The sequence below is a fragment of the Pimephales promelas genome, chromosome 14 (assembly GCF_988280905.1).
Source record: "Pimephales promelas chromosome 14, fPimPro1.hap1.1, whole genome shotgun sequence".
Lineage (NCBI taxonomy): Eukaryota > Metazoa > Chordata > Actinopteri > Cypriniformes > Leuciscidae > Pimephales > Pimephales promelas.
Window position 1 is genome coordinate 7,410,724 of NC_142782.1, and position 26,982 is coordinate 7,437,705.

At 36.4% G+C, this 26,982-nt stretch overlaps 1 protein-coding gene across 9 annotated transcripts in view; it reads right to left on the reverse strand.

The window, feature by feature from the left end:
• The window catches only part of prdm16 (PR domain containing 16), a 302,841-nt gene that overhangs the window by 211,727 nt on the left and 64,132 nt on the right, over positions 1 to 26,982 (reverse strand). For 8 of the 9 annotated variants that reach the window (XM_089119357.1, XM_089119354.1, XM_089119351.1 and 5 more), the window contains exon 2: positions 1,464 to 1,813. In XM_089119357.1, coding sequence (XP_088975483.1) covers positions 1,464 to 1,813 — 350 coding nt within the window. Of the gene's footprint in view, positions 1 to 1,463; positions 1,814 to 25,261; positions 25,632 to 26,982 lie in introns of those variants that run through there. The other variant, XM_089119350.1, reaches the window with a different exon arrangement.

Genomic DNA, 26,982 nt, shown 5'->3' on the forward strand with positions numbered 1-26,982 from the left:
GCGTGTTCTCACGGCAGGAACTAGGAACGATTTTAGTTCTAGGAACTCCTTCTGGAGGAACCAATTTAGCTCCTACTTCAGAGTATGGTCTAAACCAGGTTTCCCGAATCTCGGTCCAACCAATAGAGTTTAGCTCCAACCCTGATCAAACACACCTGGGCAAGCTAATCAATGTCTTCAGGATCAGTAGAAACTCACAGGTAGGTGTTTTGATCAGGGTTGGAGCTAAACTCTGCAGGGACAGTGGCCCTCCAGGACCGAGATTGGGGAACCCTGATCTAAACCAACATAATGGAAACTATCCGTGACGTTAGTATATACTTATTGACCGAACGTACGCGAAACACCACCATTTCTATGCAAACGCACAGATTATAGCCTATATATTTACTCGACAAACTAACACGGAAAACTGTGATAGATGGACCTCTCAAACTTTACGCTGAGGAAAAAATCCAACGCAACTTTGAGTGGACCAAGAGAAACATGATTATCTATTTCTGCCCAGCTAGCGACACTGGACATGAACCACACGGCATACTCTAATACCTATTCATTACTGTCTACTTTCGATGTATAACAGTTCTATCTAATAAAGTGAAAGCCAGATCGTAAACTAATGATAACGGAGAATGCGAGCAAGTCACAACAACAAGCGTGGCTTACGTCACTTCAGAGTTCCTACTGTCATTGCTAGGGTTGGGTATCGTTTGAATTTGAACGATTCTGATTCCGATTCCGATTCCTTGTTTCGATTCCGGTTCCTAACGATTCTCGGTTCCGATTCTTTTAAGAGGCAGGGTCAAAAAAGCTTAGCTAACCTTGCTAACCAACGACCTTTCTGAAGGAAATACTCCTTCTGTCATAAATTTTGCATTTTGCCAAGATTTCGTTATTTTTAGAAAAGTGAAGCCACACTTTGGATCGCCGACGTAAGCTACTCATATTCGACTCGCGCGGTTATGCCAACACTTCCGGTAGACGCTTCTTCGTTGGTGTTGTCCAGCGGTTTCTTCTTCCGCTCGGCGGACTGTGAATATCAAAACTAGGAATCGAAATTTTAACTTTTGAACGATTCCGGGAAAAACGAAAAGTTAGTCTCGGTTCCAATCGATACTCGATTCTCGATACCCAACCCTAGTCATTGCGAATGCAACCAGTGGTGGCTAGTTTCTAGAAGTACTCGGTGTGAAAGCCCCTATAGTATAAACTGAGGTTCTGTCTCAAATGGCGCCCTTGACCCTTGCAGACCTCCTATGAGTCCACACTTTGGTGAAGAAGTGTTGCTTGGACGTGACGTTCTTGGGTCCTAGAACACTTTGAAGTCAGCCAAACGAGAAAAGAAGCCTACGAGACTTGTGTTCTTCCAAATTCAAATCGAACCCAATAGCAATTCAACTAACTTTCTGATAATGCTAATAAAAAGCAAAATGTTAAGAGCATGCCATATCATCTCCACATACCTCCCATCCATAAGTGGTCTCTTTTACCGTGGCGCTCTGCAGTCCATTGTATGGTCCGAAGCGTTCTCCCATCCGAATTTTGACTTTAGCCCAGATTCCAAGGCCAGCCCCTGGAACAGACGACTCGCGGAGCTCCAAGTCAGCAGGGATGGGAATATCATCGGGAATGTAGACGGGCACCTCATAGGGTGAGCCCTCTTTAGGAGTGAAGTCCTCATTGCAGGGCTGAGGGGACGTGGGACCCACCGCAATGGGGGACATGATGCTGTCTTCTGTCTCCTCTTCCGCACTCTCGCCGGTCACGAGATTGGGCTCTGTGTCGTACATGCTGTCTACTGCCTCACTGTCATCTGAAAGACAATACAGAGACATTTGCAATACATTAGCAGAATAAAGAGATACAAATCACGTCAAATGTTCCCCAGCCTAAATCTGCTGATTTTGAAAGGATAGTTCACCCAAAAATTACTATTTCATGCAGCTCTTTTCAATGTAATGACAGTCAATTCTGACTATGTGTTTGCGGCTCCAAAAAGTACACTATAAATCAGTAAAATCTTGTACTATAGCATTTTTAAAATCAAACCAAATGGCCATCATTGGTTGCTCTTACTTAATTTTGCTTGACAGACACTAAATGCTGATTCACATACATTTTTAAATACATTTAGTCATTTAGCGGAAGCTTTTATCCAAAGTGAATGATTAAAGTGTTTTCCACATTGAGACAACCTGATGGGAAATAAAAGGTAAATCCATGGTGAATGGGTAAATTTCTCTTTAAATTGGTGGATTCTGATTGCCTGCAAATGATTTTATCATTCATTAGTTTTTTTTTTGTTTGTTTTTTTCAAACAATATCGTACTTCTGTGTCGTTCCCGTTACAACTGTTGTATGGACTTACTTATTCCCATAGAATCAGAATGATTAATAAAACTTATAGTTGGTTTCCATAATGAATGGGCCTTTAGCCTGGACAAAACTCACTAACATAATGCTAGGATGTTCTGGCAGGATGCCAGGGTGTTGAGAAGTTTTTGTGAGTGACCCAAGTTAAAAGAGTCTCAAGTCTTTATGATGTTTGTGTCTTTAAATGGGTTGGTTCATTTCTTTAAATAGGCAAAAAAGACTGATAACTCTACACTCAACACTAGGTTGTTTAAATCATACACCATGTGCAGTGTAGGGAGTAACGCATTACAAAAGTAAAACATTACAGTAACATATTACTTTTTGCTGTAACGCAGTAGTGTAAGGCATTACTAATCAATTTTCAGTAATATTTTACTCGTTACATGTTCAGTGAGGCTTGCATTACAGTTGTATTACAGTGTATTGTCTGCTTTTACTTCTTAAAGGCAACAGACTATGTGAAAGTTTTAAAGCAGTCTTTTAGTGCCGGTTCAGAGCGGTCGCGTCTGTAACATTGTTTTTTTCCTCATAAATGCTAACACGAAAACTAAAATAAAATGAATATTTTAAGTTCTATGGAGACTGGAGAGCCAAGCCTTCCTCATCCGATTTGCGCAGTGTAATTAACAGAATTACAAAAAATATATTTTGCCTCCTATTTTTTTGTCACACATGAATGTGTGTCTTTTCCCTAATATTAAAAATAAAACATAGACTGATATTTGTCTAATGTCTGGAGTCCTTTAAGCAAGTAGCATACGTTTCAATACATGTATTTTCTGAGAATTTTTATTTCAAGTTTTGACTGCAAATGTCATGTCCATAATGCTGGACTTCCCCAATTTTAAATAATTTATCCTATGCTAGTTTTGTGGTGTAGGTCTACGTATTTTATAATGTTAACTTCAAATAATACTAATAGCCTAATTTAAAGATAATGCAGCATTGGATATGGACGGTAAGGAGAATAACGCTGGAGTTGGAAGAGGTGTGTCGCGATTCTGTAGGTTCGTGGATCTGAGTCGTGTGGCGAATCGCGATTTCGGTTTCATATTGCATATCGTTACAGCCCAAAAGTTAAGTTCTACTTAGTTATTTTGGTGAAAGTAACTCAAAAGTAATACATGAGTAATGTAACGCATTACAATTCTGGGACAGTAATATTGTAAGGTAATGAATTACTTTTAAATAACAGTAACAAGTAATACCTAATGTATTACAGTTTGGAAGTAACTTGCACAACACTGACCATGTGTGTGAGGTAAATCATTCTATGGGGAGAATAAACCATCATCTTTCTATTACAAGTCCACTTTGCCACACCAAATAATGGCAGCAAATGACCCTGTGGCCTGACGCCACTGCCAGCCATCTATGTTTATTGTCACTCATTGCCTGACAGCATAATTATGGTACTCATCATTCATGCTAGCAAAAGGTACAACTCTGGTTACTAAAAACAGGTTCTGCTAAAATAGTTCTACACGCATGCATCACAAAGTACAAATGATGTGAAAGCCCTTGAATATAAGACCATTGGAGCTGGAGCTTTCAATCTTGGAGAGATTATTCGAAACAACTGACTCAAATGCGATCTGTTCTCCAAACCAGAACCTGACACATCTCACCTGCATCTGTGTTCTAAAATTTCTTAGCTGAGGTACTATGAGACACTTTCGATCAGTATCCATGATGACAACAGCTACGCAAGTACGCATGGATGGACTCGCTGTAATTTGTAGCAGCACCACTGCAGTTTGCTATCCAAACACAGGACCAGCAATCAGAGCTAACTAGGCCGCAATTACACCAGGAGTGCTTCCAATCAACCAGACACAGTCCCCCTGCCAGCACTGCCAAGAACACAAGTTTATGACTCCAAACTGCTTTCTCTCACATTCAAACGCTGTTTACTCATAAGCAACAGCAAAGTCATGAATAAGTATAAACTGCAGTTACTGCTAAGTTGGCTTAAAGCTTTAAGACAGCGGTTTCACACGGACGGTTAAAAGGTAGGGAGGAAAAAATGTTCGCCGTAAAACCCTGAGAACTTTGGAAAGCTTTCCCTTTAATGCAACATTACTGTAATAAATTGCATTATTCCTCAATGCTCTGTAATACTTGATTTTGATTGGTCAATGGCAGCTAAACTACATAATCGACCGTTGATTCTCTACACGACTGTGCTAGTTTCATGTTTTGGGTATCAATTCGTAGTCTCTGTTTTTCTTGCATAATAAAATAATGTAACTATATATTACGGTATGGTTTCAAATCAATGTTTCATTTCTGGGTAACACTTTAGAATACGGTTCCTTCGTTAATGAATAACTACACAAGAACTAATGAGTAACACAATATTAACAATCTAGTAACTATTATTAACTAACAAGAAACTCTGATTAACGAACTAGTAAGTAATATCGCACAGACGAAAGTGGTAGTTCACTATTAAGTAATCAATAACTATTATTTTTTCAATACTTCCCAGAGAACTACTGAAAAGTTTATTAACAATCTAGTAACTATTAACTAAAATAAATTCTTATTAACGAATTAGTAAGTAATAGCTCACAGATGAAAGTGTTACTAGATACTTCTGTGGGAGTTACTAATTATTTGGATTCGTATTATAAAGTGAAGATCATTGGAACTAACTAGTAATTACTCAAGTGTTACTAAAGACATTTTCTAAAAGTATACTAAAGTTCACCAAAAATCTCAAACGGTTGCACAAATCATCACTAGATCATATAGTAACACTTGAGTAATTACTAGTTAGTTCCAATGATCTTCACTTTATAATACGGATCCAAATAATTAGTAACTCCCACAGAAGTATCTAGTAACACTTTCATCTGTGAGCTATTACTTACTAATTATTTGGATCCGTATTATAAAGTGAAGATCATTGGAACTAACTAGTAATTACTCAAGTGTTACTACATGATCTAGTCATGATTTGTGCAACCGTTTGAGATTTTTGGTGAACTTTAGTATACTTTTAGAAAATGTCTTTAGTAACACTTGAGTAATTACTAGTTAGTTCCAATGATCTTCACTTTATAATACGAATCCAAATAATTAGTAACTCCCACAGAAGTATCTAGTAACACTTTCATCTGTGAGCTATTACTTACTAATTCGTTAATAAAAATTTATTTTAGTTAATAGTAGTTACTAGATTGTTAATAAACTTTTTCAGTAGTTCTCTGGGAAGTATTAAAAAAATAGTAGTTATTGATTACTTAATAGTGAACTACCACTTTCGTCTGTGCACTATTACTTACTAGTTCGTTAATCAGAGTTTCTTGTTAGTTAATAATAGTTACTAGATTGTTAATATTGTGTTACTCATTAGTTCTTGTGTAGTTATTCATTAACGAAGGAACCGTATTCTAAAGTGTTACCCATTTCTGTATACCTTGACAGATTTCCGTCCTTCCATTTAAACTCCATCCACCCAAAATGTTGACTTCTGAGTAATCCAGTCTTCTGAGTCGGTTTATAGGATGAACGGATTTAATTTATGCTGTTTTTGCCATGTAAACAATCACCACACATACCATATAAAACACATTAAATAACAGCTCAAACATACTGTACTTTCTTGACATGCGAGAGTGAAGATTGTTCTCACGTACAGTATTACGCAAGAACGTTTGAGCTTGTGAGATGTGTTCTTAGAACATGAACTAAAGGATTTTGGTTATGAAACGACATGAGGGTGAGTAATTGATGACAGAATTTTCATAACTGGGTGAATTGTTTCTTTAAATCTAAAGATGTCCAAGCTTCCCATGGTAACTTACAGTATGCAAAAGTTAGGCCTGGAAATGCAAATATTTGTGGCAAACCCTTTTTTAAAAGCCAACAATTCTCAACAATCAGGGAATGTATCATATTAAAAAACTCCACAGTGAAAAAAATAAATAAAATAAAATGAAAAGCTTTTAACACAGATCCTGCGTCATCTTGCAATTTTGAGGGCAAAGAAATGTTTTACCAATTTCTTTAATGATCAGACTTTCATTGGAGTCTCAAAGCAGCCAGGCAATTAACTTAAGAACATGTGGCTCAGTAGTAGCTTCCCCTTTTCACAGATCAGTTAAAGTTTTATAACCACTGCCTATCTGGTGCTGTTTGCAAGAATCAAAAGTGTTTTCAAACCATTAAAGCTTTTTTTCCCCCTTCTCATTTTTGGCTTATGACCCGAGTAAATTTTCAACAGCCATAGAAAGGGTTGGAAAATCCATTAAATACTCCAGTTAAAAAGGCTATAGTGTACGAACAGATAGCTAGAATCAAAAAGTGATTTAAATGACATTTAAAGGACTTAATTGTGATGAGAAAAACATCAGAACACAACACAATTTTCACAAACATATATGTTGCTTAGGACTCCAAATGGGACGTTTTCAGAAATATCATTTGCTTTGTTCCAAAATATAGACTTGAATTGTTACTATGTAGCTGCTTCGTCTTTTTTCGGTTCGCTTTCACAAGGAAACATTTCAAAGCATGCCAGAATCTGTTTATGCAAGTCACATGTGAGTAAAAGTGTCCTCTCATTAGTCAGAGTACACCCGTTTATGTTCCTCATTGCATCATCAAGATGCATTGACATGTTAGCTGCTGCTTTAAAGGGATACTCCACTTTTTTTTTTTTTTTTTTTTGGAAATAGGCTCATTTTACCACTCCCCCAGAGTTAAACAGTTGGGTTTTCCCCGTTTTCAAATGTATTCAGCTGATTTTTTTTGATATCTAGAAGAATGTCAGTAACCAGACAGTTTATGGTCTCATTGACTTCCATAGTATATTTTTTTCCTACTATTATATGGAAGTCAATGGGACCAGAAACTGTCCGGTTACTAATATTCTTCTAAATATCAGAAAATCAGCTGAAATAATTTGAAAACGGTAAAACTCAACTGTTTAACTCTGGGGGAGTGGTAAAATGAGCCTATTTCCAAAAAAAAAAAAAGTGGAGTATCCCTTTAAACGCAACACATTTCCCATTATGAATTATGATACAGATTGGTTTGTTGGCCCGTTGGGTCAGGTTGCGTTCTTTCCACCGAATGGATTTTTAATTGGACTAAAACCACCTTGTTCAGGAGATCTTGGATTAATTAATTTGGTGCGGATCCGAACTTGATTGCCCTGTTCATATACAGTATATGCCTTAACAAACCAAACTACGTGTATGTTAACATGACAACAATACTAAAAAATGCAAATGTTTTTCCTTTGTCTTGTTTGATTGCAGACAACAACATTGTCAAAACTATTCCTGTTCACATTTATCCACCAAAACTACTGAAAACGCTATGTTATGTTGGCAGGCCAGCAGTTGGCGATGTCTCTAGGTAAAGAAACACAGATTGAGCAAGTAATACGCATGCCCATGTTGCACCATTTTCACATATCCACAGTTTTGTAGTTTACATGGAGACCATAACAGTATAATTTTCAAAAACTTGCACATCGAAACCAGTTTTCAAAAGTTTGTGTTTTCAGGACCCCAAAACACTGTTGTCGTGTAAATGACCAGTCAAAACCGGTGGTTTTTTTGAGGGAGAAAACATGCCAGGTACTGAAACAAATGCTCCAAACGAGCTAGGTGTGAAAATCTCTTAAATCCATTGATGGAATTTTTGACACATATCTTCTGATCAGATGTATTTGGCTGCCCTTATGTAACTTCTGGGACACCAGGCACGTGAAAAAGCATTGTCTTCAAGGTTTGTTGGTTTCTATGTCAGTCAGAAGGTGTCTTCCTGTCTAAGTGAGCAGTTCTTAGCCAGAATTAGCTGCGATGTGAACCAGATTTTATGTCAAAGTTCAACATCTACCAAATACGAGAAAGGTGGACTGAATAAAGAAGCATTTTAAACAGACGCTCTGATGTTCTTTGGATATCTCTGTTGGATACTGATGTTCAAAATGTCTCCCGGAAGTGAAGTGACTTCTTGTGTCTCTGTTTGCACTCGCTCTCATACTGAACTGTTTATCCTGATTACATCAGGCCGTCATCATTAATTCGCACCTTGGGGGTCCTTCTCTCCTCTGAGCTACGGCCACAATGAAACGCTTGTTCTGCTTTGTTATTCCACTGGAAACTACTGTGCAGCCGGGCCATAGACATGAAGGCATCAGATTTATTTGATAAATTGTAAAAGCGTCACTTAAGCGGGTGTACAGGGCTCTTTATTATTGCAAGCTGCTATAAAGTCAAGGGGAGACACTGCCATGCTCTGTGTTCTTCTTCCTGAAGAGCGGATCTGTACTAGTCCAGCGATCTCAGGACTGGAGATCCTCGCAGACACACAGTAATTCAGTTTAAAATTACGTTAAGCATGTGAAGTTGTTAAAGCAACACTGTATTTGTTCAGTACACATGTGAGCCGAAGCAAAAGACATACTTAAAAAAAAAATGGTACTAATGCTTGTACCGTTACATTCCTAGCTAGACCCTCAGCACTCATTTTCTTCAAAAAATATAAAAATCTATTTATATGGACTAGCATGTGTTTCTCTTTAGAGATGTCAAGAAGATAGGCTTGAATGAAAAAAAAAAAAAAACCCGACTTTATGGAGATAAATATAAAACAAGCCCATATTGTGATATTCCAAATAAGGAAAAGCATCAAGATTTCAGAGACTGACAAAAAAAAAAAAAAAAGAAGTCCTGGCCAGTTTAACAAGTTTTGTCATCATCAGGATTACAAAGGAACCTCATGTTCCACTTGAATCAAAACTTGATTTTCTCTTCTCTGAGTTTCTTTACCTAAAAACTTTGCTTTCCAGAAACATGCTCTGTTTCCCCTCATAAAAGCAGCAGGGAACATTTCCAAGTAACAGTTAAAGTAGCATTTTTGTTTCTCTAAAAGGTCGGTGTCATGGAGAAGATTACAACAAGAGATTCCTCGTATTATCCTATTATATCATTATATTAGTACTCTGGTACGTGAGGCAACTAAAGCACCTTTACATGTTCCTTTATACAAAACTCACACTTCAAGCAGTCTACACACACACTAACAGTGTCAGCATGTATATATACTCTGCAGGCCAGAGCAAACTCACTATATGTGTGCGGTCTGGCCAACATCTGAAGAGAGTGCTTAAGTAAGTGACCTTAACCACCTCGGCTGTTTGAACAGTCAATACACAATGATCCGGGCGCACTGGCACACTTCACCAGCTTCATCTCAACTGAATATGTGAGCCATGAGCTCAATAAATAAGTTTCACTAATTATTCACAGCAATTGGCCCAATAAACATAAATTTATTTGATTCTATGTTTCAAAATTATTATTATCAATGTTGTTATATAGCACTATTACATTATATATTATAATATTAAGATAGCATGGTCTTAAAGGCCACTGAAGTGTCTTGGAATGTGCAGCTTTGTTGACGTAATTTTAACTGAAACAGGAGTGTAAAGTGGGACATATTGAATGGCTCCTCCCCCTTTTTTAATAGTCAATAGTGTTTAGTTTACCTCACAGACTGCAAGTCGTACTTGGCAGCACGTTGGAAGCGAGTCCGAGCGCTGATGATACGTTGGAGGTGTGAATAGGTTCTATCCAGATCATTCTTAACCAACACACATCTCCAACCCATATTGCTCTGTGACGTGTCAACGGTCGTTTGGGACAGTTATAGCATGGGGGCGGGACGCTTTAGATTCTAGAGAGCATTTGATTAGACAGAAGATGTGATGAGAAGCTGAAGCTGAAATCCGTGATCCATTTTTAGCGGAAGTGAGAGACTTTAAGTTTTGAATGCTATATCTCTTAATACGAATATTGTCATCATTGTGGAACAGACCAGTTTATTCGTAATCTTAAAGGGATACTCCACTTTTTGGGGGAAATAGGCTCATTTTACAACTCCCCCAGAGTTAAACAGTTGAGTTTTACCGTTTTCGAATCCATTCAGCCGATTTTCTGATATTTAGAAGAATATCAGTAACCAGACAGTTTCTGGTCTCATTGACTTCCATAGTAGGAAAAATATATATACTATGGAAGTCAATGAGACTTTCAAAAAATATTTTTTTGAAAAAAATAATATATATATATATATATATATATATATATATATATATACAGTATATATATAAAAATATATATATTTTTCCATGCCAAAAATAGATAATAAATATTGCATAAATTTAAAAAAAAATTCAATCAAATTGTCTCAAAATACTAAATTACAAAGAATAAATATTATAGAACAAAAATAAATTGCATTGGTTTTACTGGGATGGAGGAAATTGAATTTTTAGGTGTCTGGTCACTTTTGACCGGGAGGATAACAAGTGTGATTCCGAAACGAAGAGCACCTGAGGGTTAAGCATTTTATTAGGCCATTAAATGCCCTTATTAGGCCAAAATATAAAGACCTATTTTTGCATCTAAGTAATCAACCGCCTATGCCAGTAATTAAGAAAAGATTAAGCTTGTATTGGCAAATAAAAGATGCTGTGCATCTCAGCAATATTGACAACAACATGTTTAGATTAGAGTGGTTTTGACAATATTGCACTTGCAAAGCAGTATTAAGTTTGTTCAAAAGTACAAAAAAAGAAAGAACTAGAAACCCCTTTGCTGTAATACCAGAGTTTGAACCAAAACAATGGGGTAGAACAATAATATTCACCATGCTACAAAGCATAAAGACTTCTTGCACCTTTAGCATTTAATTGATGCACATAATTAGAAGGCTTAAATCCCCACACCTGGTTTTACAAAGCCTAATCAGTTACCAAAATCATATTAGAGCCTGCGGGAATCTGGCTCTGTGTGTGCGTGTGTTTGGTGTGTACTGTAGGGTGGTGTGTGTGTGGTTCCTGTCAGCCTCTCCTGATTGCCATTCTAGTCTGCCTTACTCCCCGGGGAGCAGCGCAAGGCCTTGAGCAGACATTTATTAACACGACAGATTAATAGCACCAGGGAAAAGACATTTTCACAAACATGATAAATATTAATAATAATCAATACTAACTTACATTTGCCAAATTGAGTTGCAAACATCACCCATGGGGGCAAGAAAGAGGCAAACGGAGAGAGAGAGAGAGGAGGCAGACGGGGACGTGGATGCAGGAAAAGGCTAAGGTTTGCTAATAAGTGCCAGAAGGTCTCAGACGTCTGGATAATGACACAACAGCATATGCTCCATCTACTCCACAAACACTGCAGCTCATTCACTTCCTACTCTATATTATGGACATTACGCAAGACCAACGCCGTGATAAACATTCATTTTAAACCCCTGAAAGCAATAAATAATTCAATGTTTCATTTTAAACACTATGCCACTTTGCAATCAAAGCAATTCTATTTCAGTGGGGAGACTGCACTAAACACACTCCTGCAAGCAAAGCAAGATTATTTGCAAAGAGTTGGATAAGCAGTGACTATCAAAAATCATTCATTCTGAAAATTAAACCCATGATCAGAGTGATTTCAGAATATATACATTTGAATTAAATTGTCTATCCAAGATATGAATAGATGAATGTACAGATATAACCATCATCATCATCATCATCATCTGTTGTAAGCAGAACATCAGCATGAACAAAAAAAATGGTGACCACACAGCACCAAATATATTCAAAAGTTAGGATACTTTATGTCGTTATATGAGTATTGAAATCATATATAAATCAATTTATAAAGAAAAGCTATTATTTTCAACAATCTAGTAACTCTATTAGGTATGTTTAATGAATTCTGAAAAAAAAAACCTGATTATTAAAAAAAAAGATATCTGGATATGGTTGCCGTCACAGGAATAAATGACATTTATTATAATTTATCATATTAAAATAAAAGGGGTTATACGTAGAATTCAGAAACCCTTGTTATTAGTGACACCGGTGGCAGTTAATCGAACTGCAGCCAGCAACATATTGCTCATTCGCACTCGTGCACACGTAACTGAACTTGAAGTTCTTTCTTGCTTTTCACTAAGAAGCCAGAATAAAGTTGGAAATACCTTAGAAGGAATCTATTTTAATGAATATCTTGACGCCGAGCATGCTGCTGAAAGAGATGTTTAGATAAATGTGCCAATTGTTCTCTAAATAACAAATCAAACACGCAACAAAAATGACAGTGGTGAGAAAAAGTCAGTTAAGAAAGCATCTGACCGTAGAGATGTGGATATGTTTGCACCAGCTCTGAAATTCAGAGACAGATGAGGTAGGCATACTGAAAGGACATTGTTATGATCGTTTGTTTATAAAGTATATTTGAGACTATAGACTAAATAGATCGGATTATGTGAGACTATAGTTTGAATTAATCCCTTTTCTTTGTATTACGCATTGGCATTACAGTTCAGAATGGATCTTTTGGCAGGATCCTGAATAAAAGCAATATTTTCATGGGTCATTGAACGGGAGAGAGGCTCTCGGAGCGCGCATAACCGTCACATCCTTTTGGTTTTCCTGGCAAAAACGTCCCAAGTATCATAAAAATCAATCTACGGGATTTCATAGACGACCAAGGAAGTCGAGGAATTTAAGTTTTGTTTGAAGCTGTTAACAAAATTGCAATAAAAAAAACGATTAATACAGTACATACAAATTCTTACAAATAGCCCCTTTAAAAGCAAATTATATTAAATTGTATTAATATTTCAAAATATTACTCTTTTACTGTATTTTTGGTTTATTTTTTCATGATGGATTTACTGTTACTGTATTTTAATGATAACTATATTAGCATCTACACCATCGGACGATATCATTCTGTTTGTTATAAGCACAAGCTGTAGTTTTGTCGTCCGCCGCTTTAAATGCTCTTTATAGCAGGATGGATTCTGATTGGCTGTCAGTGTTAATACAGTTCAGCACCTAAAAAAAAAGACCTGAAAGTGATTCCAATGATATTTTATTTATTTTATTTCATATTATTATTTCATATTGGGAACGATTGTTAGAACTATATTGTTATCGCTGAACGGTGAGACTTTTTGAAATGTAAAAAAAAATTCTTAACAATTGAACATTAGTGTATATGGTGCTGTGCATATATTTATAAATTGACCCACAAACTAAAATAATAATATGTATTATTTAATAATAAATAATAATAAGTAATAAACTTTTAGTGTGTTATATATATATATATATATATATATATATATATATATATATATATGAAGAGTTCAGATGCAAAAGCCTCTAAGTGCCATTGGAAATTTATTCATGTTCAGTAATTTCACTTAAATGACAATTAATAGGTAATCCTCATTGCAATTTAAGTGAAATTACTGAACTTAAATATACAAGCTTGATAAAAATGATCATTCTAGAAGAAAAATTAAAATTGCACTTGAACTCTTCATATATATATATATATATATATATATATATATATATATGTTGGCGGGTGCCAGAGCCATCTTACGGGGCATCATGAACCCAAAGAACATAAATTCTATATTAATTTCCAATTATATCCTGCCAAGAAGTAAAGTCTCAGTTTTGTGTGCATTATATAGCCCCATTTAGTTACCCCAGTGGGAATAACAGAGAAGAGAGAAAGAGATAAATGCATTAATTTCTATGAACAGGAAAAGCCATTGGTTGGGCTTGCGACAGTATCTGAATTTGGGAAATGATTTTCACCTCTGGCTCGGAGAGCACTCCCCACCTATACATCACCCGATTACTCCTGGACTGGCCCCGGTCTTAGTCATTAGCCAGTGAATTAACGACAATCCAGCATGCTATTAATCACACTGACAAAAGTGTTCGCATGCCACTGACCTGCCGGCGCACAGGGACGTGAGCAAAAGAGGAGATTTCAGAGAGAGAGAGAGAGAGAGAGAGAGAGAGAGAGGGGTGAAGTGGGGTAGTGGTTGAGGGGGTTGTTACTTACAAAGATACAGTACAAGAAACTGGCAAACAGCGGTGGGAAAAAGAGCAGGTAAGAGTACAGAATGAAAACTAGAGCTGTGACCCACCACTCAAATTTGCTTCTTTTTCTTTTCAGCATTTCCTTTCAAAAACATACGGGATAAAATATCTCACAATTTTTAAAGATTGAAATCATCCTCTTTCTGCTAGCTATTTTGTGTGTTCAAAAGCCAGTTGATTGTAAATCAAGTTAAAAATCAACAGCACAAAGACTGGAACTGTAATGGATTTGATTCATTCTGTGAGCATGTGTTGTGGTCATTTTTCTCAATTTTAAACATTTCAATTCTACCTAGATAGCCATGAAACAAGAACTTATTCTCACAACATATTACTTGGTGACCACGTTTTATGCATTCATTCCCTCGTTTTAGTTCACTTGACCCTTCGCAGGGAGCTTTGATTGACAGGTGATCTGACCATTCATACTTCGCCATCCGCCATTTTGTCCGACAAAGTCAGTCAGGAGAGTTAGTAGAAAAACATGGGAGGATTTGAACTTGAAAAACGGAGTGTGACGCCTTTCTGCGGTTAAAACAACATTCCTTCTAATGTTCATACATGTTTATTTGATGCTATAAATGAACTAAAAGGAAGAGATGATCGGATCACGAGCAGCTTTAAAGGAGTAGTTCACTTTTAAAAAAAACTTTTGCTGATAATTTTCTCACCCCCATGCCATCCAAAATGTCCATGTCTTTCTTTCTTCAGTCGAAAAGAAATTAAGGTTTTTGATGAAAATATTCCAGGATTTTTCTCCATATAATACACTTCACTGGGAACCAAACGGTTCAAGGTCCAAAAGACAGTTTCAGTGCAAATTGCAAACTGTTCAAAGGGCTTTAAACGATTCCAGATGACGAACAAGGGTCTTATCAAACGAAACGATCGCTCATTTAAAAAAAAAAATAACAAAGTTTAAGTTTTATAAGCTCAAATGGTTGCCTTGCTCTGTTCTGTGATGCGCGTTTGTGACTGTCCTGTTCGAACTCGTTCGTCAAAATCAACGAATCTTTTCCCGAGTCAATTTGTTCATTTCGTTCGTTGAATGAACCAAATGATATGAAAAAAAGATTTGTTCATTTTGATAAACGAGTTCGAACAGGAGAGTCACAAACGCGCATCACAGAACAGAGCAAGGCGACCATTTAACTAGGGGGGGGGGGGGGTCTTTGCGAACGGTCAATTGTGGCCACATCTTTTTCATTTCTTCACTCGTTTTAGATAAATCATGACCATGCTGTACTATCAAATCAGTTTAATCAAATTAGTACATGACATGACCACGATTTTCTAAAACGAGGAAAACTATTTATTTATGAAATATTATTTATTTATTATACAACAGTTTATTTATTACATTAAAAAACGTTCCCCTCCATAAGTCATGTGCAGGGCTCCGTACATTTCACAGCAGAGATATTAACTGTTGTGCATCAATACTTTAGTTTACTCTACATGATGTATCAAACTAGATCAGAAGACACACTGACATAATGATACAGAACACCTGCCCTTCTCTGCTGGTCTTTTCATGTGTGTGGACTCGGGCGAGCGGGTCAAGTGAATTAGCCGGGGTCGCTCAATAAGCCAGCCACAGCACTGGGCCGTCTAATCACACTGTTCTGCCTCATTGACCCGCCAGGAAAGAGCTAAAGGAGCCCAGACTGAGGACTCAATACAGAAGCTGGAAACCAGAACGCTCCACCACCAGCCCAATGCTAATTCTACTATTGTTGCAGTCGGCAGTGCACTGCAGCACGCACATTTTCTGCATGGAATGACCGGATAACCTACTTTTGATCTGTATATAATCATGCATAGCAAACAGAATCCTTCAATGCACTCACATGAGTTAGATGATTTAACTGGAAGTAATATCAGACTCAATTTAATATATTTCTGCCCTTTTGGGTATGGTGGGAATGGGATACTATCATACTGCTTACGGCACAGTATGTACTGTATACTGCCGACTATTTAAAAAAAAAATAGCATGTCAAATAGTGTTATAATAGAAGAAGACATTTGTTCATTAAAATAAAAACAAGCTTTTTTTATTAACAGCATGATTACTGGACACTACTCGATGTATCCAAGTGTACTTCAAATCTTAAAAGTACATTTTTCAACAAAATAAGACATAATATTAATTAAATTAAAGGTCACTTAAGTGTACTTAAAAAAAGTACACTTACACCACAAAGTACAATTTTAAAAAAGTGAATGTAATACTGTCCTTTTTTTTTTTACTTTACAGAACATTTTAAATAGTTGTGTTTTAATGTAGTACACGTATTTGTTGATTAACATACTAAATGGCATCAAAAGTAATTAATTTAATTTAAACTGCAGTGTGATATTTATTTGATATCATATGGATATCATATCATATTTAAATGTAATATATTGTAATACTAAATTGCAACTTCATTATTACTAATGTGCAATAACAAATATATTTAAATGCATGACATACAAGTTTCAAAAGAAAAGATATTAAAGTATATTTTTACAAAAATTATATATATATGCTTTCTTTGTATATATTATACACTGTAAAAAAATATTGATGGTTTAACTTAAAAAAGTAAGTAACCTGGTTGCCTTAAAATTTTAAGTTCATTGAACTGGAAAAAGTGAGATAATACAATGAAGGAGAATGATTTAATCATCAGAAACTCAAAATTCTATGTTATCTGAACTAAATAAATTATTTAAGTTGATTTGACAAAAGAAAAATGTTGTGATTACTACACTGTAAAAAATATTGTTGGTTTAACTTAAAAAAGTAAGTAACCTGGTTGCCTTAAAATTTTAAGTTGATTGAACTGGAAAAAGTGAGTTAATACGAAGAAGGAGATTCATTTAATCATCAGAAACTCAAAATAATAAGTTATCTCAACTAAATAAATTATTATAAAGTTGATTTGACAAAAGAAAACATGTTGTGATAACAAATCTTGAAAATATTTACAGTGTTGACACACACACATGTATATACTGTATATATATATATATATATATATATATATATATATATATATACTGTATATTTACACACAAACATACACTTGTTAGTACACTAATCAAATTTGCAAAGACAATATTAGTAATAGTTAAAAAAGTCCAACATAAGTGGGTAAAAAACATTCTTACATTCAACTAACTGCATTTAATAAAATTTAAACTACAATACATGTTTATGTAACTGAATAACACACAATTAAGTCCCTAAAACATTAAATCCAGTTTGCACTTATTATTTCTGTATAAGTACTCTATTTACATGCTACTTTCACATGGGACATCATGTAGCATGTTGTTCAATGCACGTTGCATATTTTTGCATGTTTTTGTATGTTTGTAATTGAATTAGGCCATAGTAAGCTATACAGTGAGCAGTTCATACTCCAATCACAACATAGCCAGCGTCTTACCAATCATAAATCATTACCTCAGCTGAGAATGACATTTATAGAGAAATGACCACTATATGGAAAAGCGACTATAAGAAATGTCACACAGGAGGAGATACCCCCTCCATTCTCTCCGATGAGAAATAAGAAACAAGATTTCTTCATTAAACTGCCCATGTGTCTGATACATGATACTGTCACAGAGACCCAACTGAGCTTGAATCAAATCACTATGTGGAAAAACTCAGTGTCAGTACGATAGGATAACGATGTTGATTTGGAAACTGATACATTTTTTTTTAGCATGATATAATTGTCAAATCTTATTTAACCTTTTTTTCCCCCTCTCTTCTTGATTCCCTTCAAAGCATCTCCAATATGGCACTTCTAATCTGTGATCCTGAATTCTCTTGGTGCAAAAGACCACTAAATGAATAAAACGTCAGATTTGATTAAACCTTTTTTTTAAAAACTGCATTTATTTGGTTCTGTTGCGAGCAGGGGTCAATCTACTTATGTTCAAGCCCACTTAAACATAAGCCAGGGAAACTTCTCCGAGTGTCAGAACTCACTAACGTAAATATGATCCTCTTTTGCTGATGAAGGCCTACATGGTCAGTCCGGTCATTTAGTCTTCTTCGAGAGTGATGAAACGCACAACACATCACATCAGAGGTGAAAGCGAGAGAGATCTGAACCTAATTCGCTCGAGCGTTTTTATCCTCGTAATGAAAGCTTCACTGGTGAAATGCAGCAGTTGAAAGAAATACTATCTCTTAAAGTGATTGTAGAGGATAGTTTTGAACAGCAGGAATTTAAACACAATTCCATAAAACCCCGGGCCATTTTTGTCTGAGAAGGCAAAAACTTTTCGGATGAGGAAATAATTGGCAGTGCAGAAATAATACTGCAAATAACAATAACAACAATACACACTATTTTAAATACAAATAATTACACCAGTGCTCCAGAATCCCTTATTGTGATTGGTCAGCGGTGATGACATCACTGTTTTTTGCAGAGTTGCTTCATACCTCAATTGAACTTGTTCCATAATTGCTGAACTTTTCTTGAACCAAACTTGAGTCAACACTGAACTGACTTCAGCTGAATGACACTATTGTCTTTTTTAAAGCTGCTTTGCAGCATAATTGAACTTTGTTTGCATCATTGATCATTATTTTCTCTTTTATCACTATGAAGCTGCTTTGAAACAATATGTATTGTATAAAGCACACGCAAAGTGTGTGTAAATAAAGGCAGAGTGTGTTTTGCCATCCTTGAGCTCATTGTGTTCTCACTGAGGTCCTATAGGGTGGCATGGCGTGATATTCTGATATTCGACAGATAGTGATGTCAACCTATGATGCCAGCAGATTCAAATGAATGGAACAAATTGGTGCAGAGACTGGGATGTTCACTCAATACTGTTACTTTTGTCATTACTTGGTATTTTTTCCTACTATGACAGTCAATGGCTATAGCGTCAACATCATTCTTTAAAATGTCTTAATTTTTGTTCAACAGAAGAAAGATACTCATACAGGTTTGGAACAAGTTTAGGGTGTGTGAGTGATGACAAAGTTTTCATTTTTGGGTGAACTATCCCTTTAAACATTCAGTTTGTACTTTGAATATGATATTTAAATAACTTAATTCAGTTATTTTACATGTATTTAAATTGTTGTAAATAGTTTTGAATGACTTGACTAAAACGATTATTGAACATTGAATTCATAAAAAAAATATATTATATAATACAAATGGAAATATAGTCGAACAAAGATATTAAATGCAAATTTTTCTCATTTCAGAAGACCACCACACACCCTTTGTGAGAATATATCAAATTATGCTATCCATACCCATGACAGTATAACTGATTCCCTTACTTTCCTCAACACTAAGCATTTCAGAAGAAAAAAAAAAGGAGGGAAAAACAAAACAAAACGCTAATCAATAAATCTGTCAATCCATTCTCATTTTCACTATTTTTCACATAAAGCAGAATAACAGGTCTGAAAAGGAAGTCATCATGTTGTGCTGAGGGAAGGAAGCAGGAAAACAGATGTGGCAGTAGAGTAAATGGTAACAAGTGCATTGAAGAACAATACAGCCGGTTCTCCTGCAGAACAGAGCTGAGAACCTGCTCAGGCGACAATCAGTCATAGCACAATGCTATACAAACAATGGGCTTGACTCTCAGAATTCTGGGAAAGGGGGCCAGACCACCAAGGGACCTACGCCGTTAACCGCTAGAGATAGCATGGTCCATACCTGATGGTCAGATAAGTACCTGCGTCTGCAACCTCAAAGTAATTTGCTATATATAACATTTGCATATTACACCGGTGCTCTAAAATACCTGATTGTAATTAGTCAGGGGTGGCTTCCTGTGGTCAAAATCAAATATATTTTTTATTTTCATTTTTGCATAAGGCTAAACTGAAATTAATGGAAATCTTTTCAAGGAATTGGGAATGTATTTAGATTTTGTTTATTACCAAATGAAACTTCATGAAATTTAAAAGTAGGCTTTGAGTATTTGCATGGCTGAGAATTCTCTTGTTGGTTAGCCCTATAATGATTTCAAATGAACACATGTATTTATTGCGATTAAATATTGCAAATGAGACTGAAAGTGTATATTATGATTAATAGTGATTAAGAGATTGTTTTAACACGAATTCTAGCTTTCAAGAAAGGAGTGTCCTTAGATAATTATGGACAACTGTAAATATACAGTATGTATATACAGTAGACTACACACACACAATGGAACTTGTATTGTATTATTTAAATCTAATAATGCATCCTCTAAAACAAATGAATACAGGCCAGAATTTGAAACTATATGAATATATTGTTTGGAAACCATCTCTAAAAATATACCTTACCTGTAATTAACCACAAAGTTGTTGTTTTTTAAATCAAGTAGAGGAGATGGCAAGAGTTAATGTCGCATTTTCACATTAAAAAAAAACAAAAAAAAAAACGTTTTTTAAATAATCTCAATACCGAGGTCAGGCCTTACGGTAAGCTAACTAGGACAGCCTCTTTATAATACTCTACTATGTCCTAAATGCTTAATGATGCAACGTGTTTCTTCACTTAATTAACATTCAACAGAGCATGTGACTTCATTAGCAGCAGAGGGCCGCTTTCCGTTCACATAAATAACGCCTCGTACCTGAGACTGCGGTACACATGCGGTAACACACAAGTGGGCCGTGGCGAGCGGTTGGAGAACGAAAGGCAATTTTCCTGTTTAAAGCGTCAGCGAATTGCAGCGAATTCCAGATAATTGGCTGGTAATTAGGGGGGTCGTCAGGTCGATTTGGGAACAAATGGCACCCTTTAACGGAGGTGGTCTCCTAGGTAATCTGAGCTGACCCCCCTGCTTTGTCTCCGTTATCTCTGCCTCTGCGTGACATCCTAAATAAGGTGTCCCTCTCCGGGGACGGAGCGGAGCAGAGCAACTATTTGTCACGAGTCAGACAGTGGCGCTCAGAGCTCTTTGCCGCTCCCCGCGGTACCTCCGCAAATTTCGTTTCAGCGGTCTGACTAGACATCCCATTGCTAGGGGAAGCTTGGGAGGTCAGGGTGGACGCAGGCTGAATAAATATCCCAGCCGTCTCCTGAGATTCGCCAGGTAGCTCACCGCCGTGCCTCCGAGCCATGTGGAAGACGAGCAAAGAAAGTAACACAAGAGCCAGATGCGCAGACTCCACAACCTTTACTGCCACAAAGTGCATTCGGCATACACAACCCAGGCCATTAACCGCAGCCAGAGGCATCAACACCACTTTGCCTGCCTCTGGAGTGCCTCTTCGCTGAGTATGTTCCAGTTTGGAGTCTGTTTTTCACCAAAAAAAAAATGTGTGACATCATGTGGCAGTTTTTAGCCCACTTGCTAAGTATGGCAGTGAAGCTTTAAAATAGAGCAGCAAAAGTAACCAGAAATTGTATAACCAATAATGGTAAACTGAATATCAGCACAACTGACTTTTGTTTGTTTGTTTGTTTGTTTACTTTGAGTAGTATAGTCTGAAAACACAAGAGGACAAGGGCGTAGATTACGCGGGAGACGTGTCCCCCCCACATTTTATAAAATGTAAATTTGTCCCCCGCACTTTTTCATAGGGGAAGTGTTCACGACATGTTGGGGTTTTCGCGAGCCAATGTGTATTTATAGATACAGATTTAAAATTCAAAGAGAAAAGATCGCCTATCTACTGTATCTACACGTGACTTTGACGTTGCCATGGTAATCAGTCACTCGCGCTCGTGCATCACCACACGCCCATGCTCGCACCCGCACTGAATCCATCGTCGAAGGTCGAAAGGAATTCAAAACGGCGAAAAACACTTCACACTTTTTTTCGCAAAAAAGTCAAGAACTGTAAGTTGTAATGTGGTATCCGAATTTGGTTGCTCATTGTCATTGATGAATAACTTTGCCTAATTTTCTTCCATTATCTAACTTATTTGCTTGAATCATGCAGTGTTGTACTTGTAACATGTGTACATGATGTATACCATATAATAAGGTAACACTTTACAACTAGATTAAAAAAGTTTGTAGACAAACGTTAAGTTTTCTTTAAAAAGCCTAACCAGAATAGATAGATAGACAGACAGACAGACAGACAGACAGACAGACAGACAGACAGACAGACAGACAGACAGACAGACAGACAGACAGACAGACAGACAGACAGACAGACAGACAGACAGACAGACAGATAGATAGATAGATAGATAGATAGATAGATAGATAGATAGATAGATAGATAGATAGATAGATAGATAGATAGATAGATAGAAAAAAGGTATAATGCTTGACATTCTGTCCTCCTCACTTTTGAAATGATTGCTACGCCCCTGCAAGAGGAACGCTAACCAGCCTCTGTGTAACCTTGCATTTCCTCAAACAGGAAAAAACTGAATCGCAAAGAATGCAATGCACAACACAAAGGAAACAAAAACGGCCCGAGTACAGAGTGGTGTGGGACACCGGAGGTAAATACACAGGAAAGGGAGACTTCAATGACACAACGTCTCTTGGTCGTGTGATTCTGCAAGAAAATTTCAGCTGTGGCTATCTGCTTGTATGAAACGAGCATAGCGAAAGGAAAGAGAAGAAAGGAGAAAGCAAATGAGCGTTTGCGCTGGGGCTGAGAGAGACAGAAACGAGAGCGAGTGAGAGAGAGAGCGAGATCAAAGGCTATGTCCAAATTTGCTACTTCCCTTCAGATAATGTGTGACACAATTAGACGGGCTTGACAATTTCCATTACGCCTGATCAAATATTTATCATGCTTTGGAGATGATGTCGTACCCCTGGCTCTCACCCGTCTCATTTGCATAACAAATGGGAGAGACACTTAACAAATAAGTGAAATAGGGAGTAACGAGAGGGCGGACGAGTGAGAAAGAGAGGCCGAGAGAAAGGGGACATGGAGGTGTCAGAGTTACAGTCAGCCTCTCTCCATTTGATTTGCAAATGGCCAGCCTCTATCATCAATTCAGGGCGCGGGGTAGAGCTATCACCGTGATGAGAGGGCCAAAGGAGAGGACAGCTCCTCGATGCTACCGTACAGCACTATTAATCATCCAGCAGTGGGAGAAACGCAGCCAAATTGGGCTCATCAGTCTCTATATTAAACAGGAATCAAGGTACAAGGACAGGAGGGGAGGGCTGTGGAAATGGAGTGATAGAAGTATTTTATTGCTTTCTTCTGCCCTAGTATTTATTTATTTTCTGTCATTTTTTTATTGCACACACAAAGTCGTTGAAGCAATGCGATCAGCCGTCTGATGATTAAGAAAACACAACATATAAGATACCATATCTGTCTTATATTAGTATTATTATTATTGAACCAGTCACAGTGTTATATATTTTTTATTAAATTATAGTTGTTGTTAATGTTTTGAATCGGATGCCTTTTTTATATTTTCCATTTTAATTTTAGTTTCAGTTCAAATTTATCTAATTCTCTCTGTTGTTTTTCCACAATTTTTATTTATTTTAACATGTCTATATAGTTTGTGGCAAGTTGAATTAAATTTTTTGTATTTTAATAATGTAACAAACTAAACAAATGTTATATATATATATATATATATATATATATATATTTGTTTTCAGCTTGCAATTTTTTTATTTCAAGAAATTAAAAGTTTTTTTATTTATTTTTTTATGGTTTTAGTTAGCACTAATAACCCTGATCAGTTGATTTTGAATGTACTTTCTTTTTTGATATTTTTTTTTATATAGTGAAAAATTTATACAGAATTTAATATCCACACATGCTGGATACTGGTCAATTATAGTGTTATTGGACAATTTTCTTTTCTGTCTTTTTTCTTTGCATTGGATATGAACTTAATTTTTTGGGGATATTTAAGTGTGGACTTCTGTTATATATTTTTTTTAAATTTTTGTTTTATGAAAAATAGTACAGAATAGAAAATAGAAAAATTTCGAATGCATTTTTCAAGGTCTTCAAACCAATGGGAATACAGTACCAGGATATATTACAAACATATTGGTATGAGCATATATTAATATTCTTAAATAATTCATTTGGTTTATTGTGCAAATTAGATTGTCTGATAATGAAAATGTAGCTGGATTTATGAAGACATTTCTCATTTCGATTTATAATATCAGCCATTTTCATCCACAATATAAAAATAATCATCTGCTAATTAGCAATCATTTAAATATTTGCGCACCCCCACAATAATATTGTGCAGGTCCAGAAGTATAATTTCCACACATCACATATGAAAGCAAAAGGATGTTGCCATTTTACTGTTTGAAGTGATGGAGTGAGGCCTGGGGGGCAAACTCTGTCTTTTCTGAAGACTCACCCCAGCTTTAGATATCACAGCTTCCTTAGACATAACAGAAAATGGACAGAATGAATAGTGGAATGGGGGTTAAAGGTGAACGGCCAGGCTGTCAGATGGAGAGAGAGGAGGACAGACCTAACAAGACGATGAAGAATGACCATCTTCTCTTAGATTTAACAGGCTCACACGACACAATATGAATGACCCTCCAAAGCAGCCACCAACAGAGATAAACACAGCACGCATTCAGGAGAGACAGAGAGAAACAGAGCAGGAAAACTCATTTCATTTCATCTCCCTGTTAAAAATTGATTTTATTGTCATAGCAAGATGACCTTGAACTAAAAATCACTATCAATCACTGTACTGTGTAATAATATGTTACGTAGTTGAGATAAAAAGAGACGTACAGAAGACAAATTGAACAAATGATCTAGATTTGCAGGTTTTTTACGCTAATAAAGAACCTAATAATAGTTAATAATAGTTATTTTGTTCGTATAAAACTTTCACTCCTGTTAATAATACATTGAAATCAAAAGAGGTAAGAGACATCCACGTCTTGCACAATCTCACACCGCAAAATCATTCCAAAATGCCTGACTTACAACTCACTCCTTATCCATATCCAAAAATATGCACTAAAATAACTTACCAAATGCAGACATGGTCTACGATCGTGTTCAAAAGCTCTTCCAGTTTTCAAAAACTCTGGTTACCAATTAACTGAGAGGCCAAGATAGTTGCTGTCACACACACACACACACACACACACACACACAGATAGGGTGTATAAGGCTGTTGAAGAGGCTGGGGTGATGCTGCTAACGTGAAAGAATGTGAAGCAGATAGCAGAGGTGCAGGAACTCAACGAGCTGAAGGAAAGGACACTTCAGAGGTCAGACCCATGTGAGATGACTTTAGTGTTATCTTCCTATTACTGTTGAAAGACTCCAAGTTTCAGCATGTTTAGATGTGTCAGACAAGAATTTATAAAAAAAATATATGTATATTAAAAAAGTTTTTCATTGACTGTAAAATTTATACTTAATATATCTAGGTTTATTCAGGCATAATACATATATCTGTAATAAATTCGCTTAATTTAGATGTTACATGAAGCCTATTTTTATGTTTGTTTATATAGAATTGTTAAACTAACACCTAATTTATTATACTATTATATAATACACTCACCTAAAGGATTATTAGGAACACCTGTTCAAATTCTCATTAATGCAATTATCTAATCAACCAATCACATCGCGGTTGCTTTAATGCATTTAGGGCTGTGGTCCTGGTCAAGACAATCCTGAACTCCAAACTGAATGTCAGAATAGGAAAGAATTTTGAGCATGGCATGGTTGTTGGTGCCAGACGGACCAGTTACTGGGATTTTTCACGCACAACCCTTTCAAGGGTTTACAAAGAATAGTGTGAAAAGGAAAAAAAAACATCCAGTATGCGGCAGTCCTGTGGGCGAAAATGCCTTGCTGATGCTAGAGGTCAGAGGAGAATGGGCCGACTGATTCAAGCTGATAGAAGACTTTGACGGAAATAACCACTCATTACAACCGAGGTATGCAGCAAAGCATTTGTAAAGCCATCAACCTTGAGGTGGATGGGCTACAACAGCAGAAGACCCCACCGGGTACCACTCATCTCCACTACAAATAGGAAAAAGAGGCTACAATTTGCAAGAACTCACCAAAATTGGAAAAATGTTGCCTGGTCTGATGAGTCTCGATTTCTGTTGAGACATTCAGATGGTAGAGTCAGAATTTGGCGTAAACAAAATGAGAACATGGATCCATCATGACTTGTTACCACTGTGCAGGCTGGTGGTGGTGGTGTAATGGTCTGGGGGGTCAGTCACCAGCTCTCAACCCAATAGAGCATCTTTGGGATGTGGTGGAACGGGAGCTTCGTGCCCTGGATGTGCATCCCACAAATCTCCATCAACTGCAAGACGCTATCCTTTCAATATGGGGCTAACATTTCTAAAGAACGCTTTCAGTACCTTGTTGAATCAATGCCATGTAGAATTACGGCAGTTCTGAAGGCGAAATGGGGTCAAACACAGTATTAGTATGGTGGGTTTTTTTTAATAATCCTTTAGGTGAGTGTATTGTATATATTACATTTTTATTATCTCAAATGTATATATTAATCTATAATTCAACTATATTATATATAGAGATGTAGTAAGTAAGACATTTGTGATCATTGGATGGGAATTACTACAAATAATGTTTGGTGTAGGGAAAACCTCAGCTTGAAATTGACTCACATGGTCTACAATACAGATTTTTCAAAGGAGCTTCACATTAACAGGAAAATAGTAGTGTTAATGTTGTCAAATCCATTAATGTTGGA